We start from the raw sequence: 21,144 nt of genomic DNA, 5'->3' as shown, positions 1-21,144 counted from the left end.
CTTGTCATATATCTCAAAAATTTTACTAAGATGGATCTTGTGTTTTGATGCACCTGTGGTTTCAGAGCTAGTGTTCTGTGTGGCCTTTCTATTTCCATTTCTTCCTACATTTCTGCTATTCCCAGGACCTTCGGGATCCATCCTTTTATAAATTCCTTCATGTCTGTGCCTTCTTCACCCTCCTTCAGACCCACTATTTTTATGTTGTTTCGCCTACTATAATTTTCCAACATATCAATTTTCTGAGATAACAATTCTTGTGTCTCTTTAATTTTTTTGTCACTTTCTTTCAATTTTTCTCTTAAGTCATTTACTTCCATTTCTACAGCAGTTTTCCGCTCTTCCACACTCTCTACTTTTTTCCCTATTTCTGTCATGACCAGCTCTAAACTTTGCATTTTATCTTGTGCTCTTTTCATTTTCCTTTTAATTGCACTAAATGATAATGATAACCATTTTTTAATGATATCATTTGTTCTTCAAAAAAAAGCTTTATCCATCTGTCCATCAGTTTTACCTTCTATTTCTCTATGAAGATCTTGGTCTTCTTCTTCCTCTTCTTCTGTGTCTGTACCTGTGTTTGTGCCGCCTTCTTCTCCTCTTCTTTGTGTCTGTGTCTCTTCTGTTTTTCCTGATGAGCTGCTTGTATCTCTTTGTCAGGCCTCCTCTTGCTGGGCCTCTTGCTGTTGGTCCACCCCTCCTGGGCTTCTCATCTGTCGGGCCTCCTGTCGTTGATCCTCTTGTCGGTCACCCCTCCATCTTTCTCCCTTGTCTGTTTCCTCGCTCCCTCCTCTGCCGCCTTCCTTGTCCTCCAGCTGAGCGCCCTGGCATCGGGTGTCCCTCAGTTGTTCACGCTGTGGCTGCCCGCTCCTCTGCCGAGCCCCCCTCCCATTGGTGTCCTCTTTCTTTTCATTGCGTAGTTGCGCACTTTTGTTTGGCTCCAAGAGCCATTTTTGAAGTCCACCGGTCGGGAGGTCGTGACTCCGCAGGGCAGGCATTAACCTCGGTGATCGGACGCTCCTCTCTACCACAGCTCCCTATTCCTTCTTGCAGGTATGGCCGCCTTCTTTCTTCTCCGGTGACTTTTCTACTTTTTTTTGGTTGTTTTTACTTTCTCCTTCTTGGATGTCATCTTCTATTTCTTATATTTTATTTTTGTTGTGCTTTGTCTTTTCCTGACCGGCCACCTCTCGATCACGTGACTTCCCCCCCTCCCCCAATCTTCTCATCTTGAACCTAATCACACTCTCCCCTCATTCCTTGTACCTCACCCAACGTGACATCCCTCATACTCGTATCCCACCCAACTGATGCACATTCTGACCTACTGTCCTTGTTACCTCCACTGAACCTGCTCCCCCCAACGATGACTCCGATTGGATTTTTGTAGGCCATATCTGTCCTGATTGCACACATAAGGTTGAATAGTGACTGTAGGAATGGGTCCTTTTTTTGCTTTTTATAAATGCTTGGCTACCATTTTACCACATTAACCCATCTTGGGTAATTTTACACTGTCCTTAGTCTGCAATGATGTTGCCATCTAACTACAACCAACAGACATGCTTGTACAGCATTGTTTCCTATTTACTCAGACAAAATGACGTAAATGCTACATTAGCCGTTACAAACCTTGTTCTTTCATCTTTGCTGAAACAGGTTCTGACTCTCTTCCATTGCCATTTTCAGTCCTTCTGGTTGCACGTTTTGGGGGAAGAAACCATGGAGCAAGAAGAAGAAAATTCTCTGGCAACTTGGCACACTGATTGGTGCTCCTGTGGGCATTTCCCTCATCGCTGGGATTGCTGTTCCTGCCATGATCATTGGTATCCCAGTTTATGTTGGCCGTAAGGTAGGGAAGATTATTGGAAAATATCTCTGCTATTAAGTGTTAGCTGATGCCCCCAAACTGTATTACCCTGATATCACAAGGTGATCTTTATTGCAAATAATTGTGTTATTTGTACATGAATCAAATTGATGGTTTTATTTAAAAAAATGATCATTGACACCGTCTCTGTTGTGGACGCTTACTTCATCTGTTTGAAATGATTGCAATTGATGGCTTTGAAGTGAATGAAGAGACACTGGAGGAACTAATGGGTCAGGCAGCACCCATGGAGAGAAATGGTCAGTCAGTGTTTCAGGTTGTAGGGTTGGGGTTATCTTTATTGAGATATAACGTGCAGTGAAGCTTGCCATCCAATTCTTTTTTGTTTCTGCTTTCACAAACCTTTCTTAGCAAGAAGTTTATTTAACATTCACTTTTTGAGTTACAGTTTCTGTTGGCTGGTCATGTGAAGTGTTGACTAAAACTGCCTTTGCTGTTTCCGCCAAGCTGAGTCCAAATGGTCTGACGACCAAAGGCAAATGTGAACGTGCCCATTTTTGAATGCCCTGGCTGCTAACCCAGGGTATAGTTCAATTGGCAAGGCCCGAGATGCTCCTAGAGCCCTGGAACTATGAGTGATGGGATTGGATCATGGAGGTGTGGAGGAGGAATGAGTACATGTACATGACGGTGGGTGTGGGGTGGGGGAGGGGGAATTTTCTGTTGTGGAGGTAGGTGGGTGGCTTAGAACCATAGAGCATTACCGCAGAAAAACAGGCCTTTCTGCCCTACAAGCCTGTGCTAAACTATTATTCAGCTGAGTCCCACTGATCTGCACCCAGTCCATATCCCTCCATACCTCTCCCATTCATGTACCAATCGAAATTTTTCTTAATTATTAAAATTGAGCCCCAATTCAGCTGGCAGATCATTCCATAGTCCCATTACTCTGTGTGAAGAAAATCCCTCTAATGTTCCCCTTAAACTTCTTCCCTTTCACCCTTAACTCACATCCTCTGGTTTGTATCTAATCTTACCTCAGTGGAAAAAGCCTACTTGCCTTTATTCTATCATTATTTTGCACCCCTCTATCAAATTTCCCCTCATTCTAATACACTCCAAAGAATACAAGTCTTAACCTGTTTAACCTTTCCCTGTAACTCAGTTCCTCAATTCCTGGCAGCGTCTTTGTAAATCTTGTCTGCACTCTGTCAATCTTTGTTTCCTGTGGTTAGGTGACCAAAACTGCACCCAATGCTCCAAATTTGGCCTCATCGATGTTTTGTACATCTTCACTGTAATATCCTTGACTCAGTACTTTCTGAAGGCCAATGTGCCAAAGAAACAATGATTAGAGGGGAGGCTTCAGATCATTGGACTGTGTGACGGTGAGCATCACTTTATTTTCCCCTCCACTTGCACAGCCTTGGTGCTAGTTGGTCCTGGATAAAATAACTGTTGCTGACTAAATCATATTTAGCAGGAAGTAAGTGCTTGGTAGCCAATTGTAAAATGGGCCTGCTTCAAATCTTAGTTTTAAAGATTTTTCTCCTTTCATCCTTGTTCCCGAAGGACAACTTGCCTTGCAATTATTTCCACTACCCGGAGGCCAGTGGATGAAAGGTCTGTTTCTCCTGCATTTCACTGCTTTGTTCCTGAAAACTAATCAGTGTCATTGCTCCAAAGGAGAAGAGGGTCAGACGTCTCTTGCCAACTACTCTGTAAAGTCCAAAATACAGGAAACCATATACAGGTACACAATCCTTTATCCAGAACCCTTGGGGGGGGGGGGGGGGGGGTGGACAGTATGTTCCGAATTTTGGATTTTCCCAGATTTCGGAAAGCCAAATTTAAGCCCACCCAAATTGTGCTGCCGTATCCACCCCCTTCCAGTCGCATTGCCATCTCACCACCGCCACCCGCTCGACCCGCGCTGCTGGTCTCTTCTCCCCTCGTCCGCCTGACTCAAGCTGCCGCCTCTCTCCCCACTTGCAGGCTTTTGGAGCTTTCCGGATTTTAGATGTCCGGATAAAGGATTGTGTACCTGCACAATAAAACCCCTGGGGATTAGTAGATGCCGGATAAGTGAATTTTCTGTTGCTTGAGACTGTGTGTTGCATAATTGGCGAATTAACAGCGAGGTGCACCAATTTTAAACTTCCGTATATTTTGCCTATTTATTTTCCACAATTTTTTTGCCTCATGCTAGTTCTGGCTGCATGATCCCTAAGATAGTTTTTAATTAATGAATCTTGCATATTTCTGCATATTTAAAGACTGTTTAAAAAGTTTAACGTTAACTCACCTTCCTTTTGTTTTTTAGGTTCACAGTCGCTATGATGGGAAAAAGACTTCAAAGCACAAAAGAAATTTGGCAATCACTGGTGCAGTTACCTTGTCGGTCATTGCTTCTCCTGTGATCGCAGCAGTCAGTGTGGGTAAGGTCTGCTTTTCTGGCTGAGACCAAGGTTCAGAGCTGATTTGTGTAACAGGACCACCTTCACTATCTTGGCTGAGTATTCCGGTAGTGGACACAAAAATTCAGAGCCTAGGACATTTTATTATTTCAATTGTAAAACCTGAAACTCTGCAGGTTGAAGTAAAAGCACAATGCTGGAGAAACTCAGCAGGTCAAACAGTGTCCTTTATGTAGCAAAGATAAAGATACATCACCAATGTTTTGGGCTTGAGCCCTTCATCAAGGTATGAGCAGAATGTAGGCCGGCGCCTGCACATGACTACACTTGGCTCATAATTTAATGAAGGGTTCAAGCTCAAAATGTTGGAAGGCCACTGTTTGACCCGCTGAGTTTCTCCAGCGTTGCGTTTTAATTTTTTATTTTTAAAGTTATTTAATTTAACTTTTAATTTAGAGACACAGCCCGGTTACAGGCCCTTCCAGCCCACAAGCCCATGGCCATGTGACCAATTAACTGTTTAACTCCTGGTTCGGGTGACTGCCGACATTTTGCTCATACCTTGATGAAGGGCTCAAGCCCAAAACGTTGGTTATGTATCTTTATCTTTGCTACATAAAGGACATGGTTTGACCTGCTGAGATTCTCCAGCGTTGTGTTTTTACTAATTATTTCAGTTTTCAGGTTCTCCCTTGCATAAGGAGCCACCCATAAACCTTTTCTATCATCCTGAAGAATCTCCAAAATTCACTCCTTTATCGCACTTCATTCTTTGAGGACTTTCCTCACTTCTCCTTGGCCGTCTTCCTGGAGGCTCAGATGATTGTATAGGAAATAAGGAAATAAGGAAGACTTATTTCACACCAGAGCCCATTACGACCAATCACAAGACATTAATCCGCCTGCTGTGAGTTTCCAGTCTGCCTTGTACATCTTGAAGCAAAGAATTCCTGGTCATTCTCAAAATTGGTCTGATCGCTTACTACTGAATATTTCTCTTCCCCACCAATTGTGCCCAATGGGTTACAACAGGCATGTCTGATAACTGCAAAAACCTGATGTATTACCAAAGTAGAAAACTTGCATTCAAAATTAAGTGCAATCAAGTTTTGTCATATTTCTAACTATACATTAGTATAAGCCAATATGTATAATTAGAAATGTGACACAACTTGATGGCACAAAAATGTGAGAGGAACTCCGGTAAGTCTCGCAGCATCCATAGGAGGTAAAGATATACTGTACTTAAAAACCCCTAGTATCCGACACTTGTGGAAATTACTAGATGCCTGATAAGTGAATTTTCTGGTTGCTTGAGATTACATGTTATGTGATTGGCAATCCAATGGTGAGGATCGCCAATTTTTAACTTCTGTATTTTTTACCTATTTATTTTCTTTTTTAAAAATTTTCACACTATGAACCATATCAATCAAAATACATCAAACATTTTCCTCTTAAATCTACACAGTGGCATTTTCTTCCCCTTTTTTTCCCCCTACCTTCCCTCCCTCCTTCCCACCCCCCCCCTCCAAACCCATTAAACGTTCAACACATAAAATAAAACCATTAAACAATGTCATCACACAATGAAAATAAACAAGAAAATAGTGTCATCTACTTTTACACACTGGATCAGGTCATTTTGTCTTCTTCTCATTTTATCATTTTAGGGGGTGGAGGTCCAAGGTAGGCCCTCTCTGTTGTGTTCCATGTACGGTTCCCAAATTTGTTCAAATAATGTGACTTTATTTTTTAAATTGGAAGACTACACAAAAGAGTCTGGAAAAACAACCAACTGAAAAACCTCACAAAGATAAGCGTATACAGAGCTGTCGTCATACCCACACTCCTGTTCGGCTCCGAATCATGGGTCCTCTACCGGCATCACCTACGGCTCCTAGAACGCTTCCACCAGCGTTGTCTCCGCTCCATCCTCAACATCCATTGGAGCGCTTTCATCCCTAATGTCAAAGTACTCGAGATGGCAGAGGTCGACAGCATCGAGTCCACGCTGCTGAAGATCCAGCTGCGCTGGGTGGGTCACGTCTCCAGAATGGAGGACCATCGCCTTCCCAAGATCGTGTTATATGGCGAGCTCTCCACTGGCCACCGTGACAGAGGTGCACCAAAGAAAAGGTACAAGAACTGCCTAAAGAAATCTCTTGGTGCCTGCCACATTGACCACCGCCAGTGGGCTGATATCGCCTCAAACCGTGCATCTTGGCGCCTCACAGTTTGGCGGGCAGCAACCTCCTTTGAAGAAGACCGCAGAGCCCACCTCACTGACAAAAGGCAAAGGAGGAAAAACCCAACACCAACCAACCAATTTTCCCCTGCAGCCGCTGCAACCGTGTCTGCCTGTCCCGCATCGGACTTGTCAGCCACAAACGAGCCTGCAGCTGACGTGGACTTTTACCCCCTCCATAAATCTTCGTCCGCGAAGCCAAGCCAAAGATTTTTTAAATTGTATGTTATTTTTTCCAATGGAATACACTTATTCATTTCTTCGTACCTATTTATTTTCCATGATTGTTTTTTTTTTGCTGGTTGCTTGAATTCTGGATAACAAAGGTTTTACTGTATAGCCAACGTCTTGGGCCTGAGCTCTTCTACGGATGTTGTGAGACCTGCGGATCTGCAATGAAAAACTTGCTCACCTCAACCTGTCCGTGCTAAATGAAAGTTTAATCAAATGTTATCTGGCATCCAACATTTTTGTGTTTTTACTACAATCACAGAGTCTTTTGTATTTCTTGCTAACTTGATGGCACTTAATTTCGAATGGTGAATTCTAAAGTCAGGTATAACAATAGGTTGTGCTGTTATCGCCAAGCAGTTACATGTTTGTTGCAGTAGCCACTGCTGTCTTTCCAAAGTTGATGTGAAGCTTTGGGTGAAATGAGACCAGATACAGTTCGTTAGATACTTTGCGCGGCATCAACTTTCATTTGGCTGCTCCTCTGATGTGATGCACGAAGAGGTTGAGATGAGTAAGTTTTTCATCAAAAGCTTCCTCCAAAGACTCAACTGACTGGATGCTCAAGTTGCTTCGAGATCTGCAGATGTTCCCTCTCAAGCGAGGCCACCCTCTTGCTTAAGCCATCAATAATTCTCTACGGTACAGTCATTAAAGTTTCTCCTGTGGTTGAAGGTCTTGTATCTCCTACTCTTGAGAACCAAAGAAGATAGAACACTACAGCCCTCGATGTTGTGCCAACTCATATATTCCTTTGTTTAAAAAAAAGTACTAAACTCTCTCTACCCCTTAACCCTCTAGTTTTCTTTCATCCATGTGCCTGTCTTAGTCTCTTAAATGCCCCTAATGTTTCAGCCTCCACCACCACTCCCAGCAAGGCATTCCAGGCACTCTTTGCATTAAAAAAAAATTGCCCCCCGATGTCCTTCCCTTCCCTCCCTTCTTTTTGCCCTCTGGTGCTTGCTATTCCTGCCCTGGGAAACAGGTGCTGGGTGTCCACCCTATCTATGCCTCTCATAATCTTGGAGACCTCTATTAAATCTCCTCTCATCCTTCTACACTCCAAAGAGAAAAGTCCCAGCTCTGTTAACCTTGCCTCATCAGACTTATTTTCCAATCAAGGTAACATCCAGGTAAATCTCCTCTGCACCTTCACTAAGGATTCCACATCCTTCCGATAATGAGGTGACTAGAACTGGACACAATTCTCCAAGTATGGTCTCACCAGAGGTTTGTAGAGCTGCAGCATGACCTCTCTACCGTTGAACTCAATCCCCCATTAATGAAGCCTAGCAGCCCATCGGTCACCTTAATTATTCTATCAACCTGTGAGGGGACCTTGAGCGATGCATGGATTTGGACCTCAGGTTCCCTCTGTTCATCCACATTCTTAAGTAACTGGCCCTAATCCCTATACTCAGCCTTCTGTTTTCTCCTTCTCAAATGCATCACCTCACACAGCCAAATTGAACTCCATCCGCCACTTTTCTGCCCAACTCTGCATCCTGTCTATACCCTCTTGTAACCTTTGACAACCTTCAGCTCCATCCACAACTCCTCCAACATTCATATCACCTGCAAACATAATGAGCCGTCCTTCCACCTCTTCATCTAGGTCATTGATAAAAATCACAAAGAACAGGAGTCCCAGAACAGATCGATCGTTGCAGTACTCCACTAGTCATTGACTTCCAGGCAGAATATTTTCCTTCCACTACTACTCTTTGCAAATCAATTATTTATCCACACAGCCAAAGTTCCATGGACCCCATGCCTCATGACTTTCTGAACAAATCTCTCATGGGGGACCTTGTCAAAGGCCTTACTAAAATCCATGTAGACCATATGTACTACCCTACCCTCATCAATTTCTTTTGTTACCTCCTCAAAAAAACTAATTAGGCTCATGAGGCACAACCTTCCCTTCACAAAGCCATGCTGATTTGCCAAAGAGTTTGGCTTAAGCTCCCATCCTCCCTGTTAAACATTCTCTCTCCACCTACACCCCTCAACTCTTCCTCTGCTACATTGATGACTATTCTGGCCCTGCCTCATGCACCAATGATGAGCTCATTGACTTCATCCACTTTGCTGCCAACTTCCACCCCTACTCCAAATTCATTTGGTCCATCTCTTGCAAAACTTTCCTTTCCCTCGATCTCTCCAGATCTGGAGACAAACTTTTTTCAAACATCTTCTACAAATGCACCAACTCCCACAGCTATCTTGACTACATCTCTTCCCACCTTGTCCCCTGCAGGGATTCAATTACATTCTCTCATTTCTTCCGTCTCCGTCGCATCTGCACCCAGGACGAAAACTTTCATGCCAGATCACCAGAGATGTCAACCTTTTCAAACAACGCGACTCCCTCTACCACCATTAACTTGGTACTCACCTGCATATCCTCCATTAACCACATATATGCCCTGGCCCTCTGCAACCAACACACCCTCCTCCACCATTTCCACCACCTACCACATGATCTCACTTCTAGACCTTCTCCTCCCCTCTCAGCCTTCTGCAGAGACCATTCCTTCCATGACTCCCTTGTCCACTCCTCCCTCCCCACCAATCATCTCCTTTGGACTTATCCCTGTGAATGCAAGAGATGCTTCACTTGCACCCAAACTTCCTCCCTCACCATCATTCAGGGCCCCAAACAATCCTTCCAAGTGAAGCAACATTTCACTAGTGAATCTGCAGGGGTCATCTACGGCATCCGCTGTGGTCTCCCTACATCGGAGAGACTGGATGTAGACTGGGAGATTGCATCATTGAGCATCTCCGCTCTGTCCTTCACAGTTGCATGGATCTCCCAGTGATCACCTATTTCAATTCCCCTTCCCATTCCTTTGCTGATGTGTCTGTCCATGGTCTCATACATTGCCAGACTGAGACTAACTGCAAATTGGAGGAACAATACCTCATCTTCTGATTGGCAGCCATTAATATCCACTTCTCTGGCTTTTGTTTTAAACCCCTCCCCCACCCACTTCTTCCCCCATCAGCTTCCCCTTGCTCTCTCTGCTTTCCTTGTCTTCTTTCACACAGGCATGATAAATTCTTGCTCCCTCCTTTTTTTCTTTTTCTTTGGCTTGGCTTCGCGGACGAAGATTTATGGAGGGGTAATGTCCACGTCAGCTGCAGGCTCGATTGTGGCTGACAAGTCTGATGCGGGACAGGCAGACACGGTTGCAGCGGTGGCAAGGGAAAATTGGTTGGTTGGGGTTGGATTTTGGGTTTTTCCTCCTTTGTCTTTTGTCAGTGAGGTGGGCTCTCCAGTCTTCTTCAAAGGAGGTTGCTGCCCGCCGAACTGTGAGGCGCCAAGATGCACGGTTTGAGGTGATATCAGCCCACTGGCGGTGGTCAATGTGGCAGGCACCAAGAGATTTCTTTAGGCAGTCCTTTGTACCTCTTCTTTGGTGCACCTCTGTCTTGGTGGCCAGTGGAGAGCTCGCCATATAACACGATCTTGGGAAGGCGATGGTCCTCCATTCTGGAGACGTGACCTACCCAGCGCAGTTTGATCTTCAGCACCATCCTCAACATTCATTGAAGCGACTTCATCATCAACATCGAATGCCTCCCTCCATATCATATTCAATTAACACTGTTTGTTGGCTTGGATTCCTCACCCAGCCGGCACTGTCTGAATGCAGACATTCAAGCTTTTTAAAATTTACCGGGCTTCTGTGTGCGTGCTTGCGTAAGCGCCACAGATTCACAGCGGCAACGAGTGGCAACACTTTATGCAGACAATCTGATCACAAAGGAATTCATTTGTATACTGTAGTTTTCTTTTACAATGTTCATTTTTAAACATAATTTCAAGTATTACATGCCTTTTTTGTATGAAAAAATTGTTTACATTTTTGTGAAGTCCTGACTTCATTTTTCTTTAAAACTGCTCATTTTGATAAATGTAGCATTCTGTATTTTGTAATGAATGAACTATCAACATGTTAATCTGTTCTTTATTCCTTTTATTGAATATTTTAATGTTTCCAGGACTTGCATGGAACATTAATACACACATCATATAAATAGTATTTTAAAATTACAGAGTTTCGTATGATTGCCCAAATCTCACCACCCCACCCAAACTGCTAACATTAAAAAAACAATTGTCCAAAACGAAGGGGTGTTTGAGCATTACTTTATTAGTTAGTCCATATCTTGATCTTCAGAAAGTCAATGCTATTAACCTAACTATATTATTTAAACCTTTTTGGGAAAGGTTTAGCCAATATGATTCAAATAAGTTTGCCATATTTTAACAACCACATCATATTACTCTCTAAGGTTAGAAGTTATCTTTTCCGGAGGGCACAACTTTTTCATTTCCATAATCTGGTGGGTGGGGGGGGGGGGTGGGTGGGAGTCGACTTCTATGTAACAGTGATACATTTCCTGGTTATCGCGAGTGAAATTCTCACAAACTGTTTTTGATATTTTGATAGCTTTGTGCCAGTAACCATAAGATTTCTCAATAAATACAGTCCTGGTTCCAACAGAAAATCCATTTCTATAAATTTTGTCAGAATTTCTGCCAAGTCGTACCGAAAGGATCTTACTTTCATGCTTAGCCAGGTAGAACGTATAAATGTTCCAATTTCTGGACCACACCTAAAACACGAGTCCAGAATTTCAGATTTTAAACCGTGTAATTTTTGTGGTGCAAGATATAATTAGTGCATAAAATTGTATACATCTATATTTGACATTAATAAATGATGTCATTTTATCAGAGCACAATTTTGACCAATTTTTTTTTGTAATTCTTTATTTATTGCACTTTGAACCCTATCAACCAAAATATTTACAGATGTATCTCTTTAAATATACACAGTGACATTTTCTCTTTTTTCCCCATCCCTCCCTTCTCACCCCCCTCCAAAACCAGTAAATATTGAACACAAGACCAATATTGTTCTTAAATCCTTTTCCCAAAGTCTATCTCCCACCTTTATCTCTTCTTTATTCCTCCTTGAATTTGAATTTTAAAAGTTCTCCCTGAGAATCTTGAAAATCCAGACCAACTTAATCCCTCAGCAGTCTGAATTTTAGGACTTTTAATTTATATGGGTTTATTTTTAATTTATGAATTGTCTTCCTTGAAGAAAATAAGTGTAAATTTAAAAATCGCACACTTGCTATGCAAATATTGATGTAGCTCTGAATACGTGATCGAACAGGTATCATCTGGATTTTTTTTCAGTGAAACATGTCAACCTATGGTCTGCTTTTTTTCAGGGATTGGAATTCCCATCATGCTGGCTTACGTGTATGGCGTGGTCCCAGTGTCACTCTGTAGAGGAGGCGGCTGTGGTGTTAGTGCAGCCAGTGGAAAAGGAGTGAAGATTGAATTTGATGAGGATGACGGACCAATTACTGGTAATCCATCCATCACAGACCCACCCAGCAGACACTTAATATTGTAGCTGATCTCTGGGGAATTATGCTATTTTAGGAACACTTGATGTATGTGCATACATTTATCATAAAACTCCTAGTATTTGGAATTCAAGCAACTGGTCGCTTCAAGCAACCGGCAAAAAAAATTGCCGTAAATAAATAAAACAAATTTTTTAAAATAAGAATAAAAACGTAAGTTTAAAATTGTAAATGTTCTCTGAAGTAACACAAACCTACGGTGAAGATGAATGAATGAATATTCAGCCAGTGGAGTGCTCTGCTCGTAGCAGCTGTTTGAATAAAGTTGTGTGAAACAGATATGGGGTCACCCAGGATGGAGAGCTGGTTGATGCCACTCGCCGCCTTGTCTCTGCTTAGTAAGAGTCATCCCGGTCAGAGGCTTTATCTGTAAATTTGGAGTGGGGGGGGGAAGTTAATTATCTATCATGTTATTGTTGGTCTTTCGTGCAGTTTTGTGGAGGGGGAGGAACCTGCAGATGCAGTGATGGTTAAATGTTTTCAAAGAATGTGACTGAAAATAAAGTAGAATGCTTTAAGGTTTGTAAATTCAGACAAGTGAATTTTATTCAAAAGACTTTTCTTTTAAACTGTTTATTCTTAATGAAGTTATATCAGTTAGGCATTGTAATAATAAGCCTCAAGCAACCGGAAAATACATTTGTCCAGCATCTACCAATCATAGGTGCCAGATACCAGGGGTTTTACTGTGTATATTTTCCCAGCTATCAGTGTGGTTGTGCGCTGTCTGCTGCCTGGGGCACTGGTGTCGTGCACAGCAACAGTGAACAAAGTTACCCGAAACTCCTACATAGAGGCAATGAATGGAATGGTTTCTGCCTTATGGTACATTAAGCCCATATCAGACTCGACGTGTATTCCACCTTCATCCTATCTTCAAATTGTGGTTTATATTTTAAATGCCTAAATAGCCACAGTGAATTTGAAATGAGAAACCACAAATATTGATGAACAATCATTCAGGTTGTGATTTTTTACCTTAAAAGCTCAAAAAATTAGAAGTGATTTACATTCAAGTAGAATATGAACAAAAATGATATTAACTAATGAGGGATGTTTCTCACAGTATCCCGTGATCAAAACATATTCTGTTTTCAAAATCTTTGCTTCCCTTCCTTGCCTTTCTCTTTCCCACTTCTGATGAAGAATTCTTGTCCTTAAATGTTAGTCTGCTTCTCTTCCTACAGATGTGATCAATTCTGCCTGAATATTTCCTGCATTTTTAATTTTTTGATTAAAATCTGTTTTCCATCTGCGATTTTATTTTTATTTTCATTGTCTCTCTCTGTCTCTCTCTCTCTCTGTCTTTCTCTCTCTCTCTGTCTCTCTCTCTCTCTCTGTGTCTCTCTCTCTCTCTCAGTAACTTCTTTCTCTCCTCTCAGTTGCTGATGCATGGCGTGCTCTGAAGAATCCAAGCATTGGCGATAGCAGTGTTGAAGGATTGACCAGTGTTCTGAGTACCAGTGGCAGCCCCATTGATGGTGTGAGTGTAATGCAGAGCAATTGCAGTGAGACTGCCAGCTTTGCAGCTTTATCAGGGAGCACACTCACAGGAGGGATGCTCTCGGGGAACATTGGTCTACATGGCAGGTACACTTTTGACACTTATTTTTGTTTGTTTAAAAAATACATTGAAGTAATAGGGTATTGGGCAGCGGTATGGTATAGACCATACTTTTGCATGCTGCTGTTCAAAGCCAGGTGGAAAGTTGTCTTGGAAACAAAGAAAATGACCACAAGAGAGTTATTTTCTTTATTACTAAAGTCATCAGGCATTGCTCCTGCTCCTACACCACATTTTATAACAAATAAAGCAACATGGTGTGGACTTCTCCAGGGTGACCATACTAATAACACCCTTTGCTATTGTCAAAATATGGTCCTTGTGATCTGAGATAATTTTCTGATTAGTAAAATTGCACTCGTGCTTCCTATTTGGCACTGGTGCACAGTGCTTGGAGGGAGGTGTGGAGCAAAATTAGGTTTGCATCAGTTATCTGGAGAGACAAGTGGCTGAGGACCCTTTCCCAGGTCATTTCAAAAGGCTTTGAAGCTCTCAATGTCTTTTAGCATTCTGGGAGGCTGCAGGTCGAAGCAAATAAAAAGATGTTCTTCTCGTATCAGAGAATAAAATATATCTTGTAATTTATGGAAGAACTTGTGTTATCGGTTTAGTTAAAGGTTGAATGCTGCTCAGAGATTCCATTGCCTACATGCAGGTCAGGAGGGTGGACACCTGCCTGGCCAGCTTAGACCAGGAAAGTGATTTTGACTGGATATCGCACATATACATGATGGACATGCTCTCCAAAATGAGATTTGGGGAGGGAATCTGGACTTGGTCGAAACTGCTCCACACAGCTGGCTGCCTGCTGCCCCCTTGTGCTGCAACACACGTTCTGCAGTCAAGTAGATCTTCAGTTGCCATTGGTTTAAATTTAGACATACAGCACAGTAACAGGCCATTTTGGGCCTACAAGTCCATGCTGCCCAATTTACATCCCATTAACCTATTCCCCGGTACGTTTTTTGAAGGGTGGGAGGAAATCTACACAGACATGGAGAGAACGTACAAACTCCTTACAGTGTGGGATTTGAACCCTGGTCTGGTCCCAATCACGGGCACTGTACAGGTGTGGCACTAACTGCTACACCATTCATGCTTGTAAAATAAAATTTGCAGAGACTATGATAGATTTGATCACAAACCAAGTTCAATGTGTGATGCATTTTTTTTTGTTGCAGGCTTGAAATTCAAGCTGATATTCAAAAAGGAAGCAAATTGCATAAGGATTCAATTAGCCTTGGGGCAAGCAGTGATAATGCCAGCACCAGGGCCATGGCAGGTTCCATCATCAGCTCCTACAACCCACAGGACAGGTGAGTAATATAACATTCCCAAATATTCATCAGAAACTGAATGAACTGCTCAACAAGCCTGTCTCAAGGAGCAGGGTTGAAAAGGTTAATGCTAAAAATGGATGATCCATAAATTATTCAGAAAAGACTTGCACTTCTGTAATGTCACTGACCTCCTTCAGCCTATTCCAGAGTGTTGTCCAACCAGTGTCATAATGGAGAAAACAATATTCAATTTGTGCTTGTAACCAGAGATGAAGAGTAATAATGGCCAGTCGCTTGAAACTACAACACTTGCTGCTCAAGATAGTGCGAGAATACGTTTCAATTTCTCCTGAGATAGCATCTCATCCAAAAAAACATTACTTCCTGACAATTAGTGCACTCGTGCTCTCTCTTTCTCTCTACCTCTCCCTCTCTCTCTACCTCTACCAAACATGGTTCCTGAACTGAAAGAGACAAAATATTACAATGGCCTGGAAATATGGAAGCAGTTATTATGATTTAGAATGATTAAACATGACATGTCTCAATAGCTTCAGTATGTCTGCTTTGAAAGATGAGTTACTGTTTGTAAACCTTGTGTTGAGCATAATTGGAGCAGACCATGAAGTAAAGAGAGAGATCAGATGTCAGGGTGCAGAAGTTGGGATCAATGCCGTGAACTGGGAAGAGGTATTCTGAAATTAACCAATATTTTTATGCCTTCTCTTACAAAGAGAACAACTTACTGCTAGTAGGTGTAGTATGGTAAACTAAGCAAAATAAAATAATCCAGCACTCCCTATTAATATGCACAAATGAACATGTCCGTCCACAGATTTGATGTGATTAAAATGTGACGTTTTTGATTATGTTTAAATAATTTGCCTTTGAGGAATGTTTAGGTTTTTTTTGTGAGGGAAGAGGTGCAAAATTAGTTCTTGACAGGTCATACATTAAAACAAAATGTATTAGCCACATTTGTAGATAGTAATTGATGACGAGACAAAGAATTTGATCACATCTCTTAAACAGTAGTTTGCTGTGAATGACATGTAAATGGTGTCAGGAGTGAAGCATCCATCCACCCTGGGGTCACACCTGCCCCATCTGTGCGAGAGTCTGAGGTTCCATCGTTCCTATTATCAGCCATCATGAACCTCTAAATCAGAGTGTAACCAAATCGGACCAAATCCCAAAGGACTGTCTCAGTTTTTAAAAAAATTACTGGTTTATCATGGCAGTCAGTAAAAACATTATCGTCTGTGGTTGACAAAGTTTAAAAAAAAAAGACTTGGTCAAATTAAAAACCAATAGCTGCAAGGGAATGAGCTGTAGTGAAACTCAGACTATTTGAGTAAAACAATCTGGAGTTGCCTTGTAGAGTTAACCAAGTTGATGACCCAAGGTGGGGAAATGCATCATTCGTTTTTATTAGTTTGTATGATTCTGCAGAGAACAGTGTGGTTAGTGAAGCAGTTCGTGACTTGGGTACAAATCCGGTACTGATTGGAAGGAGTTTATACGTTGTCCCTCTGATTGCGTGGGTTTCTACCGGGCACTCCAGTTTACTCCCAACATTGGGTGATATTGGGTGGCATGGGCTTATGGGCCAAAAGGACCTGCTACTGTGCTGTATGACTGAATCTTTAAAAATTTTTAGAACCATGTGCATTGATAGATGCAAAGCACAAATTAAGAGCAAAAAAAAACATGCTAGCTTAGCTGTTTTTTTTCCTTCCTTTAAAAAGAATTTGGAGAGGAACAAGCCCGTGTTTTCACATTGTTAAACGCATGAATTAAACTGTCTCAATGTTGCACATTGGGTAATGCAGAACTCTTACTGAGGCTGAGACTCGAAAGGAAGTAACAAAAGTCACTGCACTTGAGAAGTTAAGTAGTGAATGAGCACTTCAAACTGAGTAATTAATATTTTTTTTATTGCAGGGAGTGTAACAATCTGGAAGTTCAAGTTGACATTGAGAGCAAACCCAGGCACTTGTGTTTTACAAGTGATGAATTACTTCATGCCCACTCTCAGTCAGTGGAGGGACTTTGCCGTGAAGACAAGGACTGTTCTTTCACGTGCGATAACAGAGACTGCATCGCAAACAACACATGTGATGTGACACTTGCTCAACCAGAGAGTATGAAAAGTGACGAAAATAGCACTGACACTCAGTCAGATGATGTTCCTGACATAAGTTCTGATGAACGTGATTCATCCAGTCCCATTAGCGGCAGTCAGTTGGAAATCACAGTTTCAGATATCAAGCTGTTAAACATTGAGAGTTTGGAGTGTGGTGACAACAAACAAAGGGAATGTATTCTTGAACAAGCTGGGCAGCAAATGGAACCTGTTGTACATTACATCTGAACTTATCCAGTCATCCCTAACCATCTACCCATTACATGCACCTTAATCAGAATACTGAAATTTTGTCCCATTATGTTTTATATATATATATATATATACGCACACTTGTATATCACATCCTTGATACAGTAAATAAAGATGGTAATCTCTTTCTTGATTAAATTCAGAAACTTTTTGCATGAATTTGAGCAGAACTATTTCTCTGCCCAAAAATAGATTGTCCCAGATAGGGAAAAAAATATTCCAAATTGTTCTATTCAGCTAAGCTGTCACATTTCTCCAGGTTTCTGGATAACTTGGTTGATTCTTAACAATCATTCTTTCAAGATAATAGATTCTAATGGTAAAGTAAGAGCTGATCGGTAAATGCCAAAAAAATCAAGTAACTAATGTTAACTTTACAAAAGCAATGTTAGTGAATGTTAGTTTCTTGAGAGAATAAACCACAACTGTCTCTCCATAGCAAACTAGAATGAATAAAAGCTATATGGTGGATTGGTTATCATGTATTTAATGATGGATTATTAAAATTCATTAGAGATTACAACAGGGAGGCACAGTTAGCGCTATGTTACTACAGCGCCAGCAACTCATGTCAGAATCTGCCTCTGTCTGTAAGGAGTTTGCATGTTCTCCCTGTGTCCACATCAGTTTCCTTCAGATGTTCTGGTTTCCTCCCACTTTCCAAAGTCATACGGAGTTTGTTGGTTACGAGGGTGGCGGGTGTTTGTGGGCCTATTCCTTTGCGACATCTCTCAATTAAATTAGTATCTGGGAAATCTATGTTTTGCCTTTTACATTGTTAAAAGGGAAGTGTTTGGAAAAAGGTTCCTGTTTTGCATTTTTTGATGGTGTCGTTATTTACTTGTTTCTAAGCGAGCCTAAGTGACCTCTGCTCTTCAGTATTTCAGCCACCGTCTGACTGCAACTGAGATGATACAGAGCCCGAATCTATTGATTGTAATGAGACACTCTGAAATATGTTTCATTATGGATTATTATCCTTAATCACTCAAAACTGGAATCCATTTGCTGTATCTGATATCAGCCAGTTTTATTTAAAATACTGTATGGTTTCTGTTTGCTGTTAATCTCTTGTAATGGATGTTATTGAAATGGGTAAAGCTATCACATCTTTAATTTATGTCTTAAACTAAATAATTGTAGATGTGTATACGGATTTAAATGCTGCTGTGGCCCCCTAGAGTTTAAGGGTAGGAAGCGCACAGCTGGTGGCTTGTGTAGCAGTGTTGTCTTGCCCAAATATTCAATTTCCCAGGGTCTGATCCAAGGAAACTATAGTGGCAATATTTCTGTACCCCCAGACTTCACCTCCACATGAAGTTGCATCTACCTAGTAACTGACTGCCTTCTGCGTACAGGCACTTGCGCCCACAAAAGTAATTATTGATACTTGAGACCTTAAAGGCCTTTGGAGTCAGGGCCAGCATGTCAGTGCCTTGAAATCAGGAGGGGAAGAATGTTTGGACAAATTTGTATATATATTAAAAAAAAAGAAAATCCAAAGTATGGAATGTTATCATTCATGGATCATCATTCCTGGAAAATGTAAAACACAACGTCTTCAGCATCTATGGGCAACAGGAACAGTAAATAGAAACATCTAAGGATCATGCCTGGTCTTATTTTTAAAGTGTCTTTGTTATTGCTTCATGTAAATAAAGTGAATTCCACTTGAATATCAACTGATTCATTTTGTCAAGTATGCTGCATGTTAAAACTGTTCCAGTCTTAGCTTCTGGGTGCGGAATCAGGAGCACAGAATTCAAATAAGGGCAGAATATTCTAGAATGGCTTTAAGCAAGTGACCCCCTACTCTAGCATGAATAGGTGTTTTCGTAAAATATGCACATGATGAGATATTCCAATTTTGACAACTCTGGCTAGTCTAAACCTAACTTGTACCATTAATCATAGTCTCAAAAATAGATCAATGACCATTGCATATTTCCAGCTTTTTCCATTAGATAGAGCAATAGATCAGGCCACATCTATAAGAATTGAAGCAGAGTCAACCTTTAAAGTTGAAGACCCTTCCTAGAATCAGGGTAGTTAAGGGGAATTGGGGAGGGTGAATAAAATGGAATTGGTGTACGGATATGCAAGTGGGTGTTTGGTGTTCAAAGTGGAGGTAATACACCAAAAGAACTTACTTCCACGCTGCAATAAACTTTTTGAAATGTATACTTACTGCACTTGGAGAACCAAAAGGAGACTAGAATAAAATATGCTCAGTGGTAATCTGATGGGCCTAGTACTGACACCTCAACTTTCATCTTCCTCTCTTATTGGCAAATAGTCTCCACAACACATTTGTATCTTGAATAGTTCAGTGGAAGGAACAAGCAGTGGAGAGGAAGAATGGGTTTGAGAGGGGGATGGAGAGATTAAGGAGAAGTGGGGAGGGAATGGATAGGAAAAGATCAGTATAGCACAGGAATATTAAGCTAATTTAAACTGATCTCTCTACCTGCATATGGAGTAAAATGGGAAAGACACGGTGATTGTAGTGCAATATACAAAAGTGCTGGGGAAACACAGCTGGATACAATCCTCCAAAAGAGGCCCAACCAAAGTTTTAAATAGCTGTAATATGACTTGCCAACTTTTTACTCACTGGGCCTTTATCATTTGGAGCATAATCTTGCACCGCCTTTTCCACATTCTCTACTTGTTTCGTTACTTTGAGGGAGTTACAGACTTGCATCTTCAGATTCCTCTGTACATCAATGGTCCTGAGAGCCCAGCCAACTACTGCATACTTTCTTCTTTCACTTGACCCCCTTAAAGTGCAACACATTGCACTGAGCTGCATTAAACTCCCATCAACCATTTCTCTACCCATGTTCTTCATTAATCTATATCTAAGAATATTCTTTGCTAATCTCCTTCACTGATCCAGAATTCTGCCAGTCTTTGCATCATCTGCAAATTTACTAATCAGATCACCTGTATTTTTGTACAAAACAGCAGATGGAACAGTCATAATCCACTCATAAACATTTGTAATTTAAACTTCAAAGACAGTAATGATGTCATGTCATATGATTAGATATTGCAGGGAAGATAATACTGAAAACAGAGACATCTTGAAACCCAGAAGATGCCTTACCATCCTGTAGGTAACAAAGGATTGAAGCAGTTGCTTAGCCATCCTTTAAGTCAGACAGGATCGAAATGCAGTAACAAAAGGTTGCTTGTGTTCTTATGAAAAGGAAGAACACCAAAAAAGTGGCTTTGAAGGAAATAGCCACTTCCGACTGTCTCTTTAAAAGAGTCTTGTATCCATTGAAATGGTCACTCTTGATTAAGAAAGCAAAATTAATCTTGCATTGGAAACATAACCATTTTAAAATGGTTACTTCAAGTAACCCTTGAGTGGGTTTGTGAAACCATTGTGGAAGAAAACAAGTACTTTAACCTCCACTAAAGAGAGGGGGGGGGGGGGGGAAATCACTCATATGAAAAACATTGCTCTGAAAACAACTCATGAAGAAATTTGTGAGTTTTAAAGAGGTCTGATGATTTGATGTTTCAAAATACTTTGTAACTACTTTTGAGCAACAATTTAAAGACTGAGTTTCAACACAAAAGCTTAATGAGATTGAACTTTAAAATCATCTCATCAGAATTATACCTGAACTGTAATGGTTTTGGTTTTTCACACACACGCACACAGTGGGGTTAAGTTAGAGTTAAGAAGTGTTATATATTAATAATC

General features: G+C 41.2%; 1 protein-coding gene across 3 annotated transcripts in view; it reads left to right on the top strand.

Moving 5' to 3' along the window:
* The window catches only part of LOC138741434 (E3 ubiquitin-protein ligase RNF19B-like), a 100,682-nt gene extending 81,580 nt beyond the window's left edge, over window positions 1–19,102 (top strand). For 2 of the 3 annotated variants that reach the window (XM_069895530.1, XM_069895529.1), the window contains exons 6-11: window positions 1,690–1,852; window positions 4,155–4,269; window positions 11,984–12,124; window positions 13,567–13,774; window positions 14,930–15,064; window positions 16,973–19,102. In XM_069895530.1, the coding sequence (XP_069751631.1) occupies window positions 1,690–1,852; window positions 4,155–4,269; window positions 11,984–12,124; window positions 13,567–13,774; window positions 14,930–15,064; window positions 16,973–17,402 (1,192 nt within the window). In that variant the 3' untranslated portion in view covers window positions 17,403–19,102. Of the gene's footprint in view, window positions 1–1,689; window positions 1,853–4,154; window positions 4,270–11,983; window positions 12,125–13,566; window positions 13,775–14,929; window positions 15,069–16,972 lie in introns of those variants that run through there. The other variant, XM_069895531.1, reaches the window with a different exon arrangement.
* The last annotated feature ends 2,042 nt before the right edge of the window (window positions 19,103–21,144 follow it).

The sequence above is a fragment of the Narcine bancroftii genome, chromosome 8, assembly GCF_036971445.1.
Source record: "Narcine bancroftii isolate sNarBan1 chromosome 8, sNarBan1.hap1, whole genome shotgun sequence".
Lineage (NCBI taxonomy): Eukaryota > Metazoa > Chordata > Chondrichthyes > Torpediniformes > Narcinidae > Narcine > Narcine bancroftii.
Note: the sequence above shows the minus strand (reverse complement) of the source record. Positions and strands in the feature narration are given on the sequence as shown.